Raw genomic sequence first — 17,161 nt, 5'->3', positions numbered from 1 at the left:
TGATCACAAATTTTATTTTACTTTGGTGTGGCTGAATATTATGACTGCTAAATACTGCCAGAATGAAGGCTGCCTGATGGCGTCGAGGGCGCGTAACACGATAAGGAAGCTATAAAAGCGGGGCAGAGGCGAAAGAGTAGTCATTCTAGCGACAAAATCAGCCAAAATGACCGAGTTTGACAAAGGGCAGCTTGTTACTGCCCGGCTCCTGAGAAAGTGCATGTGGGAAACGGCGAAACTGGTCGGCTGCTGCCGTGTTACTATCGTGAGCATTTGTGGAAAGCGGTTGAAATATGTAAAGCCATGCGTAGGCGACAAAGTTTCTTTAACTCTCGTCATAAAACGTAGAGGTCGGATGATTGCCTGCTGTGTAAGGTAGGCTAGTCGGCGATCACTGGCGGATGTGACGACAGTGTACGGTGTAGTTACAGGCACACGTGCTTTCAGATCACACCTTCCAGCGCACGTTGTTGAACGTGGCGCTCCACCGTAGCGAGCCTAAGTATTCCCATGTTCACCCAATGAGACGGTCAGTTGCGGTTGCGCTGATGATAGGATAATCAAGATTTACGTGGGTAAGGAAAACATTTCACGTGGTCGGGTCCAGATACGCCATCATCCAGGCGAGCGGAGTCTCGAAAAACACAACACACCACGGGTGCAGGTAGAAGGGAAGTATTACTCGAGGGGCGTTTAATAAGTAATGCAACATATTTTTTCTCGGTCAATTTAGACCGAAAAAAAAATCGGAATTTTTTGTTGAACATGATGGAATATACCCGCTACAGCTACTGCAAGTTTGATAAAGTTCCAATAGGTGGCAGCGCTATACGTACGCAGATAGTCATAGGTGGTTGCAGAATGTCTACGGAGACCTGGCAGTGGACAAAAGCACGGTTAGTCGTTGGGCGAGGCGTCTGTCATCATCCTAACAAAATCGCTCAACCTGTCCTTTCTCCCGTGTTCCGGCGTCCATACACAGCCGTGACTTCTGCAGAGTTGGACTTCAGCGTGTTCGTCGCCATAAAGACGCAAACGAACTTCTTCCTTTCCATGACATTGCAAGATCTCACACAAGTCTGAACACCCGGGATGAGGTCACGAATCTTCAGTAGACTGATCATTCTCATCCAGCCTACAGCCCGGGTTTCGCATCTTCTGATTTCCATCTGTTTGTCCGAATGGAGGATACAGTCAGCGGGAAGCAATAGGTGGTGATGCGGAGGTGATTGATGCAACTCTACATCGATCAGAAGGCTGGTACCCTGCGGCTATACAGGCCCTCCCAGTAAGTGGCATAAGACCGTCGTATTGGTCAGATATTACGTTGAAAAATAGGGTTTTGTAGCCAAAACATTGGGAAATAACATGGTGTGCTGGAACCCTGAATGAAGCAAACCTGCTTTCAGAAAATAGATGTGTTGCATTACTTACTGAACGCCCCTCGCACTATGGCGAACATTGATCTAGACTTTAATGGTGCTTGTGGTAGTAGTCGAAGGCACCAAGGCATCTGTGAGCTACGTGAGCATTGTTGAAAAACACCTGCATTCCTTTAAGCTGATGTGATGCGATGTCGTCTTTCATCAGGATAGCTGTCCGTGGCAGAAACGTACTAGAGTGGTTTGAGGATCATGATAGTGAGTTGACGTTGACGTACTGGCCACCAAATTCGCCTAATCTGAACCCTATGGGACACCTCTTCATCATTATCGAGGACAGCGCCACGCTCATGTACCATTGGCCCGTTATTTACGGGAATTGCATGACCTGTTAGTAGACTTGTGATACAGCATACCTCCTGGAACCTACCAAGAACTTGTCGAATGCATACCACGCAGCACTATTAATGTAATACGTTCCAACGTTCGACTCACACTTTGTTAAGCAGGTAGTCGAAATGTTTTGTCTCCTCGGTGTATGTTTACGGTGGATGTTCGGTGAATATCAATTTAAATGGCCACAAGACCGAACTACTCCTGACGATGTAACAGCCTGCCTTGAACAGGAATATAGCTGTTAAGGTGAAAGAGAAATGTCTGAATCCTTTTGAAAGAATTATGGAGTCTGTGGGACCTAGTACAGGCAAACTAAACGAATCTAATGTTACGAACGATATCGCTCGCCGAAAGATAAACACATCTTTCGTGCAGACACACTAGCACAGATAGCGAAGCAATGAGACACTGTTATCGCTTTCCGAAGGATCAGATTCTACCTTGCACTTGGGTTCTTAGTTGTTGCCCTAAATCATTTACGGAGAATGCCATTACTGTTCCTTTGAAAATGTCATACCCAACTCCTGTTCCACTATTTCTTTAACTAGGGCTTTTATTCCGTCTAATTTACGCTAAACTCTAATGTCCACTCTTCATTCCTCCTTTCGTTTTCGTTCAAAAAAGGTGTGAAAAGATTTCAAACGGCTGATTGCGCACAAATTAGTGATATTAAACAATTAATAAATACCGCGTTTCTCTCCTTAATAGTCGTCAGGCGTATTTTCTCTGATGTTTCGGCAGATATTTGCGTTTCCGTTTTTGCGATGTGTAGCTGACGTCAACCCAAACAAATGTTACTCAACTCTTGTTTTTTGCGACGTCAGGTGTCGACGTAAAACGTCGATTTCTTTGCCGTTGCAAATAAAATTGTTTCTAAAAGCGGAATTTTACGTGTCCATTCGTTACAGCCGTACCAAATTAGACGAGTGGGATATTCGTTTTATCCATATCTGTTAACAGGTATATTAAAACACGAGAAATAACCGCTTCTCAAGGAGCTGCTAAGCAAGCGCTGCTGCATGGCGGTGGGAATTTCTAATTATTCTTTGTGTTTTACTGTTCCTGTTACTACATGTCCATAAAACGAATATCGCACTAGACTAATTTGGGACCGTTCTATCGAATGGGAACGTAAAAGTCTACTTGAAAAGTCATTTTGTTTGTAGCGGCATGGAAACTCCGATTTCTGTCGACTACAGCCGTCGTGTGAAAACCGTAATTAGCAATATTTGTTAGGGCTAAGTCCAGCTATACATTGCAAAAACTGAACTGAAAATATCTACCGAATTAACAGAGAAAATGCGCCTGACACCCTGCACATAATAGATTGAGAAAATATGTCAATGTATTTTCGAATGTTGTTCAAATGGCTCTGAGCACTATGGGACTTAACTTCTGAGGTCATCAGTCCCCTAGAACTTAGAACTACTTGAACCTAACTAACCTAAGGACATTGCACACATCCATGCCCGAGGCAGGATTCGAACCTGCGACCATAGCGGTCGCGCGGTTCCAGACTGTAGAGCCTAGAAACGCTCGGCCACCTCGGCCGGCTCAAATATTGTATTCATTTGTTTACTCTTTAGCTCGAACGCCGATCGTACTTGTTTGATGTTTGGGGTAGCGGCTGTGTTTATGCCTGTGTGGTTATCTGCATTTGAGAATTCTGCCCGAAGATTAGTAAAGGAGTAATACGCGAAACTGCAATCACAATAAAACAAAATTTGAAAACAGGAAAGAAAAACGTCCGTATTAAATACTTAACTTAGATAACACGCAGTATACGGTATTTTATTTGCGGCCTTACGATGAATCATGTACAATTTATGTATTTCCCGAATCTAGAGAAAAACTGGCTGTTGGAGCTCTGCGTGCATGGTTCATTGATGTTGAAGAAACCACTGAAATATTTGCGGCTGTGAAAATCTGTTTATTTCTTTAGCATTTTATCGGTATTTTTAAAAATTGTTTTCCTTCTTTGCTTGGATATATTTCTAATTAGTATAGTAATGTCGAATTTGATATCTGATTCCAGTCCGAAAGATAGTAAAACACTCCGCTATGCCAGTTATTGTGAGGCTTCTGTTTAAAACATGGTACGCAAGTGCGTCATATTTGTAATGCTTCATTAAAACTGAGTTTATCTATTTACAGATTCTCATCTTCCAGTTTTGTCCAGTTTTTCCCAGTACAACATCAATTTGTATTTAGTGCAAGACAATCTGTCGATTCCTGAGAGCTCTATTACAGTGTGGCGAAGCAATGACGTGTGATTCTTTTGTTTGTGGCGAAGGAGATTTAACGTTTCTATTCTCAAACAGATCGAAATACTTCTTTGTTACAGGCAAGATGCCGGCCCTCCGTACGCCAACATCATGTACGACCGCCGCGTCGTACGTGGAAGCACATTTGCTCAGCACCCTATCCCGGTAAGTGGAAAGTAGGCTACCCTCAGCTGTCTAGTAGCCACGAACACAGAACCAGCGCCACACGAGTAGTCTGTGACGTATGGCTTTGTGTGACTGTATTATTCTGTGACTGTGTCTCCTCCCTGCTGTAATTTCCCTCCTCTTGGGTTTTCTCTTCAAATTAAAACACCCTGGCTCACACAATACAACTTAGCAACTTGCATGATTTCGTAAGCAGTCTATTGAACATTATACAATATTTCAAAGTGTTGGGTATCAAAACGATAAACAACATGAATTCCATATAAAATATTAATTATCTTGATTTTTGTACATGTTGTGGTGGACATCGAATCTTATAGTGTTTCCTATTCTTATGGACGTGTTTATGTTGCTTCAAATACTGATCTTACTAAGTTTTAATTTTTGTAAAATACACCGACAGTTACACCCTCCATATTTTATTCATTTTCATTTCACATTGAGAAACTGCTTCGAGTAACGAACTACATCATTCCCTATAACGTTAATGTCATAGAACAAGTCAGTTCTACAATAGCTGGCACCTAAATATGTTATGTTACGCAACGATTATGTGTACACTGATCTAAGACTATATCTTTTTAGGACTTGCATGGCTTTTACAAACTGTTCCTTTTACAAGAAGAGAAAGTGATTTTGTATTTGAACAAGAGATTTCAAGCATCTTTAGAAAGTTGCGAACTTATATCTCGAAAAGAATTATTTTGGCTACGTTTATCGCCATGGTAGACCCTTTCACTTACAATTTATGCGGAATTTTAAATGAAATATTTTAACAAATTTCGTAGAAATTTCCTTCATTAAACAGCAAATACACGATTTACAATAGATTAATTAACGCATTTAAAGTTAATTACAATTTTTACCATTCTAACTACAGCATTTCAACATAGATAGGTCGATAGGAACGAACATATCTTCTGAGCCTTGTTATAAAATATTGTAAACAAACGGCATAAAAATGAGTTTTATCTAATCATCATAAATTATGTATAGTTTGCATCTTTCGTCTCTAAATATTCTGCCTGACAAAAAAGTGAAACACCCAGAAGAAATGGTCGGATGTCAATTTAACGGCGTAGGCGACACACATCGACGGGTACGTATATGATAATAGTTGCAGTTATTTGATAGAGTGCGGGTTTCGTTTGCTGCCAGGCCTGATAGGGTATACTGGGTGATTTCTTTTTTCCACCGTGAACAAACTCTAGGGATTGATCCATGAGTGGATACGGAACAAAAATGGTCTAATGAAATTCTGTCCGGAAATGTATGATTTCCATGTTAGAGACCATTTATTCACTCATACTTTGTTACAGAGACTGCGGTCTAATACGCGCTGTGTCATGCAGCCACAGTTACAGTATGTATGGTTTCCTCGTAGAGGCTGGTACTGCTCCTCATGCGTCATGTCCGAGCGCCCTCTCTTGCCGTAATAATTGGCAATGTTGGTCAGATTCACTTCTCTTGCTGACTCACCTTCTGGTGGATGTGATCTGTATTCGAATCGAGAGCTCGCTGGCATGGTGTTTACTTACGGTAAGGGAAATGGCAACAGCGTGCACAGAGGTTGTATCAGGAGACCTATCCCCACCGATAACAACCACAGCATTCACTGTTTGCAACAGTGTTTCTCCGTTTGATTGAGACAGGGTCGTTTCAGGAAGCAGGAAATCATGAAGGACGTACCCGAAACATTCCGGCACCGGAGGAAAATGTGATTAACACTATGGAAGACGACCGCCGTATCAGTACCAGGCAGTTTGTCCACCAGTACAGAGTAAGCCAGACGACCGTGTGGAACATTCTACATGACAACTGTTACTACCCTTGTCACTTACAGCGTGTGCAGAGCTTACCAGCGACAGACTTTCCACATCGGGAGCAGTTTTGTCACTGGTTTCTTCACCAGGCAACCACGATTCCGGGAATTGTGTCCTGCATCATGTTCACAGATGAGGCCCCCTTTACACGGAATGGTATCTTCAACTCTGATAACAGTCATCTGTGGGATAGTATGCGGAACCTCCATGATATAATGACAACCAGTCGTCAGCATTGGTACAGCTGGAATGTGTGCGCCGTCTTAATTGGCGACCGTATTTTGGGACCATTCTTCCTTCCACGTCGCCCAATAGGCCGGAACTGTCGGAGTTTCTTGCGGGTGACTTTGGCTCCTCTGCTGAAAGAAGTGCCGTTGATGATTCGAAGGGTTATGTGGCTGCTACACGATGGTGCTCCAGCCCACTTCGCCGTTAACGTCCGGAAACATCTCAATCGTGCCTTCCCTGCTCGGTGGATCGGACGAAGGGCCTCAGTTGCGTGGCCTGCTCGTTCACCGTATCTCAGCCATTGCGATTTCTGGTTATGGGGCCCGTCTAAAAAGTATAGTGTACGCAGAGCCCATTCCAGATGTGGAGACACTGGAGCAACGTAGTCATGCTGCCTTTGACACTGTTAGGATGGAGCCTGGCCGATGTTAACTTGTAAGACAGAACATGCTACGGCGCGTACACGCATGCGTTGAAGCACATGGAAACCATTTTCAACACATATCGTAACTGTGGCTGCGTACTGCAGCACGTGTTAGACCGCAGTCTCTGTAACGATGTACGGTTAAATAAGTGTCTCTATTATGAAAACGATGCATTTCCGAACAGAAGTTCATTTTTGTTCCGTATCCTCCCATCGATCAGACCGTAGAGTCTGTACACGGTGGAAAAAACCTTCCTGTATACGGGGCGTGATCAGCGTCAGGTGACGGATCACTGGGAGCACACTGGGATGCCGCGTACCCGTGTGAGACAACGTTATCAGACCTGATACCGTTTAAAAGGGGTACCAAGCGCATCCGAATCGCTTCACACTTGCGCCTACTATCCAAGAACAAGTAATGGATTCCCTGCAACATTGTGTGTCTCGCCGCAGCATTCGTCAGAGGCTAGCAACAACTGGACTGGAGAAATACTGCTCTGCGTAGACAGCCGTTAACACCACAACACGAACGGCTACGTTTGAATTGGTGCCGTAACTGAGAGGCAGGCACTGCCAATGAATGGTGTCGCATTGTGTTCACCGATGAATCGCGGTTTTGGAGCACCCACGACGACCATCGTCGGTGTGCATGGCGTTGTCCTTGGGAGAGGTCCCTTTCTTCCACTAGTTTGGAAAAGCGCAGTGATATTACTCTTGGTGTTATGACGTGGGGAGCCATTAGATATGATTTGAGGCCATTACTGGTAATGATTGAGGAAATTGTGTCGGCATAACAGAACGTCACGGACATCCTGTCTCCTCCCGTGTTATCAACATCTACATTTACATCTACAGCTTCCTGATTACTGTGCAATTGACAGTTAAGTGCGTGGTAGAGGCTTCATCGAACCAGCTTTCAGCTACATTCTCGAACAGTGCGTGGGAAAAGCAAATATTAACATTTTTCCCTGCGAGCTCTGATTTCTCTTGTTTTATCGTGATGATCATTTCTCGCTGTCCGCCCCTGGTAGCTGAGAGGTCAGCTCGGGTTCGACTCCCGGCTGGGTCGGAGATTTTCTCCCCTCAGGGACTGGGTGTTGTGTTGTCCCTATCATCATCATTTCATCTCCATCGACACGCAAGTCGCCGTAGTGGCGTCAACTCGAACGGCTTGCACTAGGCGAACGGTCTACCCGACCGGAGGCCCTAGCCACACGGTATTTCCATTTTACTTTTCTCACAGTGTAGGTGGGCACCAACAAAATATTTTCACAATCTGAGTAGAAAGCTGGTGACTGAAATTTCACGAGAAGATCCTGTCACAGCGAAAAACGCCTTTCTTTAAGTGGGTGCCACCCCCAGTTTGTGTATCATATCCGTGGCACTCTCTCCCCTATTTCGCGATAGTACAAAACGAGTTGCCCTCCCTTGAACTTTTTCGAAGTCCTCCGTTAATGCTCTCTGATGCGGATCCCACAACGCACAGCGATGCTTCAAAAGAGGGCGGACAAGTATAGTGTAAGCAGACTCATAACTAAGCCTGTTACATTTTCCAAGTGTTCTGCCAATAAATCGCAGTCTTTAGTTTCCTTTCCTCGCAACATTATCTACGTGATCGTTCCAATTTAAATTGTTCATAATTGTAACCCCTAAGCGTTTAGTTGAGTTTACAGCCTTTCGATTTGTGTGTTTCATCGTGTAAATCTCATCCGGGGGTATCGTGGTGCCATTCTTCAACAAGACAATGCTCATGTCATGTATCTTGTGAATTGGCTGCGTGATTATAAGGTACTCCCCTGGGCAGCAAGATACCCAGATATGTCCCCGATAGAACTTGTGTGGGACCAGTTTGGACGTCAACTCTCTAACAGTGCGACTATCGAGGAAGGCGTTCGATACAGTTCCGCACTGTCGCCTGATAAACAAAGTAAGAGCCTACGGAATATCGGACCAGCTGTGTGGCTGGATTGAAGAGTTTTTAGCAAACAGAACACAGCATGTTGTTATCAATGGAGAGACGTCTACAGACGTTAAAGTAACTTGTGGCGTGCCACAGGGGAGTGTTATGGGACCATTGCTTTTCACAATATATATAAATGACCTAGTAGATAGTGTCGGAAGTTCCATGCGGCTTTTCGCGGATGATGCTGTAGTATACAGAGAAGTTGCAGCATTAGAAAATTGTAGCGAAATGCAGGAAGATCTGCAGCGGATAGGCACTTGGTGCAGGGAGTGGCAACTGACCCTTAACATAGACAAATGTAATGTATTGCGAATACATAGAAAGAAGGATCCTTTATTGTATGATTATATGATAGCGGAACAAACACTGGTAGCAGTTACTTCTGTAAAATATCTGGGAGTATGCGTGCGGAACGATTTGAAGTGGAATGATCATATAAAATTAATTGTTGGTAAGGCGGGTACCAGGTTGAGATTCATTGGGAGAGTGCTTAGAAAATGTAGTCCATCAACAAAGGAGGTGACTTACAAAACACTCGTTCGACCTATACTTGAGTATTGCTCATCAGTGTGGGATCCGTACCAGATCGGTTTGACGGAGGAGATAGAGAAGATCCAAAGAAGAGCGGCGCGTTTCGTCACAGGGTTATTTGGTAACCGTGATAGCGTTACGGAGATGTTTAATAAACTCAAGTGGCAGACTCTGCAAGAGAGGCGCTCTGCATCGCGGTGTAGCTTGCTCGCCAGGTTTCGAGAGGGTGCGTTTCTGGATGAGGTATCGAATATATTGCTTCCCCCTACTTATACCTCCCGAGGAGATCACGAATGTAAAATTAGAGAGATTAGAGCGCGCACGGAGGCTTTCAGACAGTCGTTCTTCCCGCGAACCATACGCGACTGGAACAGGAAAGGGAGGTAATGACAGTGGCACATAAAGTGCCCTCCGTCACACACCGTTGGGTGGCTTGCGGAGTATAAATGTAGATGTAGATGTCACGGACACGTCTCACCTGTTGTGGCCAGCTCATCTCAGGAGAGGACAGAACAACTTTGTGACAACTTTCCTAAACCAATCAGTGCATGTGTCCAAGTCAGGGGGGTGCACGTCACACAGATAAGTAGGCTCAGAGTGCCGGGTTCATTGCAACTTTGACTCGATTGTGTAATCACCAAAATAACATCACGCGATCTCTCAACCCCCTGAAGCTTCATTTCGTTTCCTCCTATCCTTCTGGGTTCTCCACATTTTGCCACTTTGTGTATGTCCACACTCGGCATGACTACTAGTGACAAATACTTTTTTTCAACTTTCCCTTACTTCTGTGCAAAATAATTGAGGAACAAGGAGCTAACACATTTATCACATGTTTACTTTTGCGTCATTACGTACTGTTTATGACTGATGGTTGGAGAAGTTTTGATATGGAACTCACGGTCGCGGAAAAACTATTTGAACGATAATGATACGAAACAAAACAACAGTGCGATGACTAACAAAAAGTCACCATTTCCTCAAGCGCGTCAGTAATGAGACTAGCGTTTACAGACGTATTCGGACGGACAATGTATTGTTAGTTTACAGAAATTATATTTTAAACCAAAATGGTGTCTTTCGGCATTTTCCTCTTCTCCAAATTACTCCCCAGATAAACGCTTGCAAACGTTTTATCATTATTAAATCGTTATAGCTTGTTATATATTTATGTTCTAAGTGATATTATTTTTTTTTCTTATTTACACATTTACAACGATTCATAAAACATCTTCAACAACTTGCAATGAAGCCACAACGGATCACAATACATTTTCATCAGTATATACAAATTTTAAGAAACGTCGAGCAACACATTTTAACACGAGCATGATACCATTGCGTTGCTTATGTCGGCGTAACTGTAGCTCGATTGTCCTTCGACCATCGTTGATTATTATGGCTGTCTTTGTCCCCGACTTTCAATAGAAGCACGTAACTATTAGTATTTAACGAGTGACAGCATTAAATAGCGTAGCATCTTGCGAGTGCTGCATTATCTGCAGGTTAAAAAAAGTACAAACATTCAGCATGTAATGTTTGCCCTACATGTATTCCCGAACATCTAGTAGTGCAGAAGGGAGTACGTAGTGTGGTGTTGGCAATGTGCTGCTATTTTCTACGCATTTTGTTGACCTTCTGCCTGAGATGGTGTGTTCTTAGTAATTGGTTAACAGCTTTCAAACGAAATGCATTTGAAGAAAAAAGAAAAAAAAGAAAAGAAAAACGACTCTTCGAATGCATTGTATCGAAACCTACCAGTAGCATTATTCAGCAGAAAGATGAGCACTGCAATGGAAACAGCAGCAAACGTAGTTATATCCCCCATTTTTCCTTAAGAAGAAACGTATGGCCTTTAAAACAGTGTGTTATAAAATAAAGTTATCTGATACAATCGTAGTAGCTGGCACTGATAAAATTGCCGGGAAGAACATTCAGTGGCGAATGCCTTGGCAGATTTTCTTAGAAGTCAATGTTCCCAGAGCTTAGACGTTCGGCGTTAAAAGGATAAAATGTCGAAACAGAAACTACGTCTTATTAGCGAAAAATAAAAGTCGAATGCCTTAAATATATTTTATTTAGGAAAAATTTGGAAAAGAGTGTGTGTCTGTAGGAAACTTTTTTCTTCAAACGACCGTTTTTGCTGATTCTGTTGGGTTGGCAGGAGAGCCAACACCGTGTTACTAGAGGAGGCCGAAATCCACGCGTTTAGCTCACGCAGGCTGGCGTGAGGAGGAAAGAACTACACTGACGTGAGGTCTGGAACATGACAAGGAATTAGAATTCAGAAAGCGGGCGGAATTAGTTTCATACTTAACTTTAATCCATTAATGACGAACGTCGCTCTTGATGGTACATGAGTCACAATGTTATCTGTTCAGAAGACATAGTAACTCAATATGGCGCCTTGCTAGGTCGTAGCAAATGACGTAGCTGAAGGCTATGCTAAAGTATCGTCTCTGCAAATATGAGCGTCTGTAGTCAGTGAACCATCGATAGCAAAATCGGCTGTACAACTGGGCCGAGTGCTAGGGAGTCTCTCTAGACTAGACCTGCCGTGTGGCGGCGCTCGGTCTGCAATCACTGACAGTGGCGACACGCGGGTCCGACATATACTAACGGACCGCGGCCGATTTAAAGGCTACCACCTAGCAAGTGTGGTGTCTGGCGGTGACACCACAGATTCTAATGACGCTGATCTTATTTCTTAGTCATCCAGTATCAGAGGAAAGAGAAAGTGATTTCGTTCGTTATACTGGTTGGAAATCATGAGCTTTGTCCCTTAGTAGTTAATATAAACATAACTTCTTGTTGTTTCATGTGGCAGCTGTGGTGCAATGTCAGCAGATCACAATACCCTGCGTTATGTGTATCAGTATATTTAGTCCAGTTTATACATAAGTCGTGCTCAATGTGAACAAAGATCACAAACAAAAGTGGCATCGAGAGTAGCACAGTGACGTATCTTACGTCCGATGCTGCTCGCTACTTAAAATAACTGGCATGGTGGAAAACGGCAGTAGCTCTCTGTAGCTGTTCAAAGACGTCGTCGTTGTACACAGGAATCCAATTTCATAGGGAACTTGTTTCGAAATACAAGGAGACCTACGAGTGATCAGCGATTTGTACAAAGCCTGGCAGCCGACACACTATGAAACAAAATTTAAGTTAACCCACGTCTGTATGCGAAGAGACACGGTACTGACTGCAGTATCACAGAGCAGTCCCATGTTACAGAGATTTAGTGTGAGCAATCGTATTTATTCAGGAAGATTTAAATTGGTAGCGGCCAAATAAATCTTTTGGAAAGACTAGTGTCAAACTGAGATCTATTGGTAAAATACTAACGTCTCGTATTTTGTCCATATAGGAATATTTCATTTCCAGTGGGAGAGAAACGTGGGGGTAAAAGTTGAAGGGGGAGACGAAGTCTTGAATGCACTGATTCAAGTGGATATAGACTCAGGAGTTTCACAGAGCTAAAGAGACTGTCACATCTAAACAATATTCCTAAGACTACAGCATATGAGGCCCACTAGCGCCCTTGGAAGATGGTTGTCATTTCTACTTCGATCGCAGTGGGGGATATAGTTAAGTAAAAGATTGCAATATCATAGAGTGCTGATCTGTCAACGACATAGACTCAGTTTACGGGTCAATATTTAACTAACAGCACATGATATTTAACTAACTACATATTATATAAAATTGCCGTGACAGTTTTGAAAAAATATCACAGAACCCTGAGAAGAGTACAACTACGTCGCCTGTTGAGGGAAGGGTACGTGTGTATAACACGGTGACCACTGCACAATGCGCCGGCAGTATATCGAATGAGAATTCAGGAGCTAGTAAAATCAAACACGGGGAACTTCATTGACCTTACCTATGCAAAAAAAAAAAAAATAAAATAAAATAAATTATATGTTACAGTTACTGATGCCTCATTAAATCCCACAGAGAAACTGACCTTTTTTGTTAGTCATCAGCAACGTTTGTAACTCACGTATTTGAGTATACTAATACTGAATTAGATCTCAGGGCTTCTGAATATTCAGAGTGTGTTAATGTCAAGGTAATACGGAGGAACACATTTCGGTGTACTTAGTAGATATCGCCCACCGAGTGTAAAGGTCCCATGGAGAAATTTTCATTACAGATAATGAAAATTGCATTAATATTAGGCAGTGTTGACCTACGCCATGTAGTATGGAGTTGTAGGAAGGCTGTCATATTGAGGAAAGTGATAGAAAAAATATGTTCAAATGTGTGGGAAATCTTATGAGACTTAACTGCTAAGGTCATCAGTCCCTAACCTTACACACTACTTAACCTAAATTATCCTAAGGACAAACACATACACTCATGCCCGAGGGAGGACTCGAACCTCCGCCGGGACCAGCCGCACAGTCCAGTGATAGTAGAATAAACAAGATGGAACTGTGGTATTATTAAATAATGGTCTGCTAGAGTAATACAAAAAATTACAGTAAGACAATCATTTACAGCTATAAGCAAGGCGACCTCATCACTCGGTATAGAAGCCAGCTGGGAAGGAACTGCGGAAACTTTAGATGCGGATCACGTATCCTTGCCTATTTCCCTCGAAGCACCTATAATTCCGGACATATTAATAATAATTCCATCACGAAGATGAAATACTAGAAGATAAACTGCCTGAAGTTTCAAAAGGAAATGGCTGAGAGGATAGACAACCGGCAGACAACGGAGAGGGGCTACGGATACCTAACAAACTGTGTAAACGACGCGCACAAAACTCTATTCGTCACTTTATACCTTTTCGCCAACCAATAAAATGTGTCCACGTTGGTGAGGCGAAGAATTTAAAAGTCGTTCGACGTAAAGAAGGCTTTCGGCTATATAACAGGGTTTTCACCGATGGAAATAAAAGTACTCTCATTAGCAGCGGAACGTCGCAGGGTTATACCTGAAACACCATTAAGTGTTTGAAGAATGGAAATGGGTTGCCGGAATCAGAAGAAAAAGGATGGAAGCGTATGTTAGATGGTATGGGACCAGAGCTTCTACTTGTAAAATTCCGTTCTCCTTCCATTTATAATTACCGACATTCGGCTGTGCATTGTAGCTTAACAGACGATCGTACTGTGATCGTTTATTTTCGTAAGACAAAAGAACTACTGATATGTTTTTTCATCACATTAAACAACTGAAAAAATGTTCTTTTATCAGCAACATCACCGTTTTCAGGTATGAGGAAAGCTGATGCATTGCAGTTATTGAGGCTGTGCACTCACGGGAAGCAGCAGGTCTGCGATCCTTTAGAAGAGTAACTCACAAAGAATCGAGCTGTTCTTTCCCTTCTTTGTGCTCCTTCTTGCGACGACAGAACTGCCAATACTTTACAGTATTCTTCGGGTTGCCGCACTGCAATGTAGTAGGGGCAAGAATTCTTTTGTAACACTGTTGTGTAATGTGTTATCGAGGTGGAAGGATACTATCCCTTGCCAAGATAGAATACATTATCTAAATGGATTAGGTTGTATGACAACCCATCCACTAGAGTTCCTAGAGTGATGTAACCGGCGAAAATGAATCACTGGCTGAGGAATGGGACATTTTTTAATTTCGGGGAATGGGACACGTAGATGCTATACCGGTGATGTAATACTAGTTAGGAATTGGAGAAGTGATCTTCCAGTTCGTTGTTTAGGTCAGCCAATTACTTAATTGATGAGAGGGGGCGTGTAATAGCAAACTAAGCACATACAGCACCATTCTAAACACACCTTCCATCTCACAGAGGTAACGAAAACGACAGGTGTGCAAAGTTTCTCACATCCATACGGTTAAACGAGATATATACAAATAGTACTGCCTGAATAGTCAGCACTGTAGCTTACGCCAGTACTATTGCAGTACAGTAAGGCGGTATTATATGTCTATGCAAAAGCCGGAAGTGAAATGTGCCTCTGTGTTCCATATTTTACGTCGTTGGAGTAGCCGCATGTAATCGAGTTCACTAACGGATAAATACTCTGAACGGGCATAAGGAAAGCCAAGATAAAGTTAGTGTAAGACTGCAGATAGACTGCCATGTGGAGGCGGACGGCATTTGTTTTTTATCTTGTGCCTCCCTCATGAGGTGTATGAACGAGCGTGGCTATTATCCACGTCCGACTCACGTTAATTACGCAACCGGTGCGGAACTAGTTGCATACTGTGCATTTCATTTGCTTGCCGCGAGCAATTTGTCCTACAGAAGCGATAGTGCTTGGCGGTCTGTGGGGAGGCCATCGAGGCAGCGTCACGTGCAGCGAAGAATGTGCCCTTGTCACGGAAAGGAAATTGTTTCCCCTCATCTAGTCGGTTCTAACCTCCCCACAAAAATATTTAAATTAAAATGTACCATGAACAAGTGTAACCTCCACACGGAAATAATAATTAAATGATGAACCATGAACCAAGTGTAACCTCCGCACAATAATAATAATTAAATGAATTTTAAATATTGTAACCTCTGAATAAAATTGGCTCCCACTTATAATCTCTGTGCAGAAATGCATTCACATTTAATGTACCCACAAAATTCTTTTCTCATTTAATGTTAAGTTCGAAACAGAAAAATTCCTAAACACCAAAATAATAAAACAAATTCAGTAACCTGGTAAATTTTATGACGACAGCAACGCTGCGCCTCGGCCCTGAATTCTGAATAAAAAAAAGCAAAAATTCTTACCTCAATAAAAACTTCGAATATATCTGCTCTTACCTAAAAAAGTTTTGGCACAGCTCCGTGCAATGCTAGCCTATGCTTTGTGATTCGTGAAAGGAATAATTATTCATTGGATAAAAATCTTTAAATTGAAATGAATGCTTTTTTTTAAAAAAATTACTTTATATTATAAAAATTATTATTGGGGCATTTTTTAAAGAAATTGATGACAGTTAATATACATTACTAGATATGCGCAAGGCTGCTTCTTTACCTTCTACAATAATACCCATCCTCCAGAGTCTCGACCAGAGCAGACTCCCGACACGCGCCGACACGCGCACACAACTGCCGACTACTCAAGACTAAACAAGACTACAGAAGACTACTGCCGACTAGCGACAAGCAACAACTAACTACATACTGCTCTCTGGTCAGAGACTCTCCCATGCCTCGCCCATTGCCAGCAACGCATACGTCTTACATAACCCTCCAATTGGGGGGGGGGGGGGGATGGGCGAAAATTTGGCAGCGATGGTGAGTCAATTGGACTTGCCATCAGCAACAAATTTTTCTTAATTAACTAAGTTTACAATCACAGAATATATACATATATATATAAGTGCAGAACATGAAATAAAATATAGTGCACATGCACTGAGTACAGAACATTTCAAGCAATGACAAAATGTATACACAATGAGTACAAAATATATTAACAAATGGCAAAAGTGCACACGCACTGTAGTTCAGAACATATCAGGAAATCACAAAATGTATAGGCAATGACTACAAATTATATTAACAAATGACATAAAGTGCACACGCACTATAGTTCGGAATATATCAGCAAATCACAAAATGTATACGCAATGAATACAAATCATATTGATAAATGACATAAAGTGCACATGCACAGTAGCTCAGAATAGATCAGGAAATTACAAAATGTATACGGAATGAGTACAAATCATATTAAAAAATGACAAAAAGTGCACACGCACTGTAGTTCAGAATATATATTAACTAATGACATAAAGTGCACATGCACTATACTTTTTTTACTATATTGCAAGAACTAGGATAGGAAAGGGAAGGATTGCATCATGGTTGTAGCATATTAGGTTGCACGCAGCTGCACTGAAAGTCCATATCTTTCTACAGAAGCACAACACCAAGTGAGACAATCTGAAGTTCTTTTCCCTGAAGTATTAATCAGTGTAGCCAAGACACTGAAATGTCGTATTAATATTCCATGTTATCATTTTGG

At 42.3% G+C, this 17,161-nt stretch overlaps 1 protein-coding gene across 1 annotated transcript in view; it reads left to right on the top strand.

Annotated features, from left to right (window-relative positions):
- Positions 1–17,161, top strand: part of LOC126419569 (uncharacterized) — a 371,142-nt gene that overhangs the window by 140,579 nt on the left and 213,402 nt on the right. The window contains exon 2 of the mRNA XM_050086756.1: positions 4,123–4,207. Within this exon, the coding sequence (XP_049942713.1) occupies positions 4,123–4,207 (85 nt within the window). The remainder of the gene's footprint in view (positions 1–4,122; positions 4,208–17,161) is intronic.

The sequence above is a fragment of the Schistocerca serialis genome, chromosome 9 (assembly GCF_023864345.2).
Source record: "Schistocerca serialis cubense isolate TAMUIC-IGC-003099 chromosome 9, iqSchSeri2.2, whole genome shotgun sequence".
NCBI classification, from domain to species: Eukaryota; Metazoa; Arthropoda; class Insecta; order Orthoptera; family Acrididae; genus Schistocerca; species Schistocerca serialis.
This window is presented reverse-complemented; position numbering and strand designations above follow the sequence as displayed.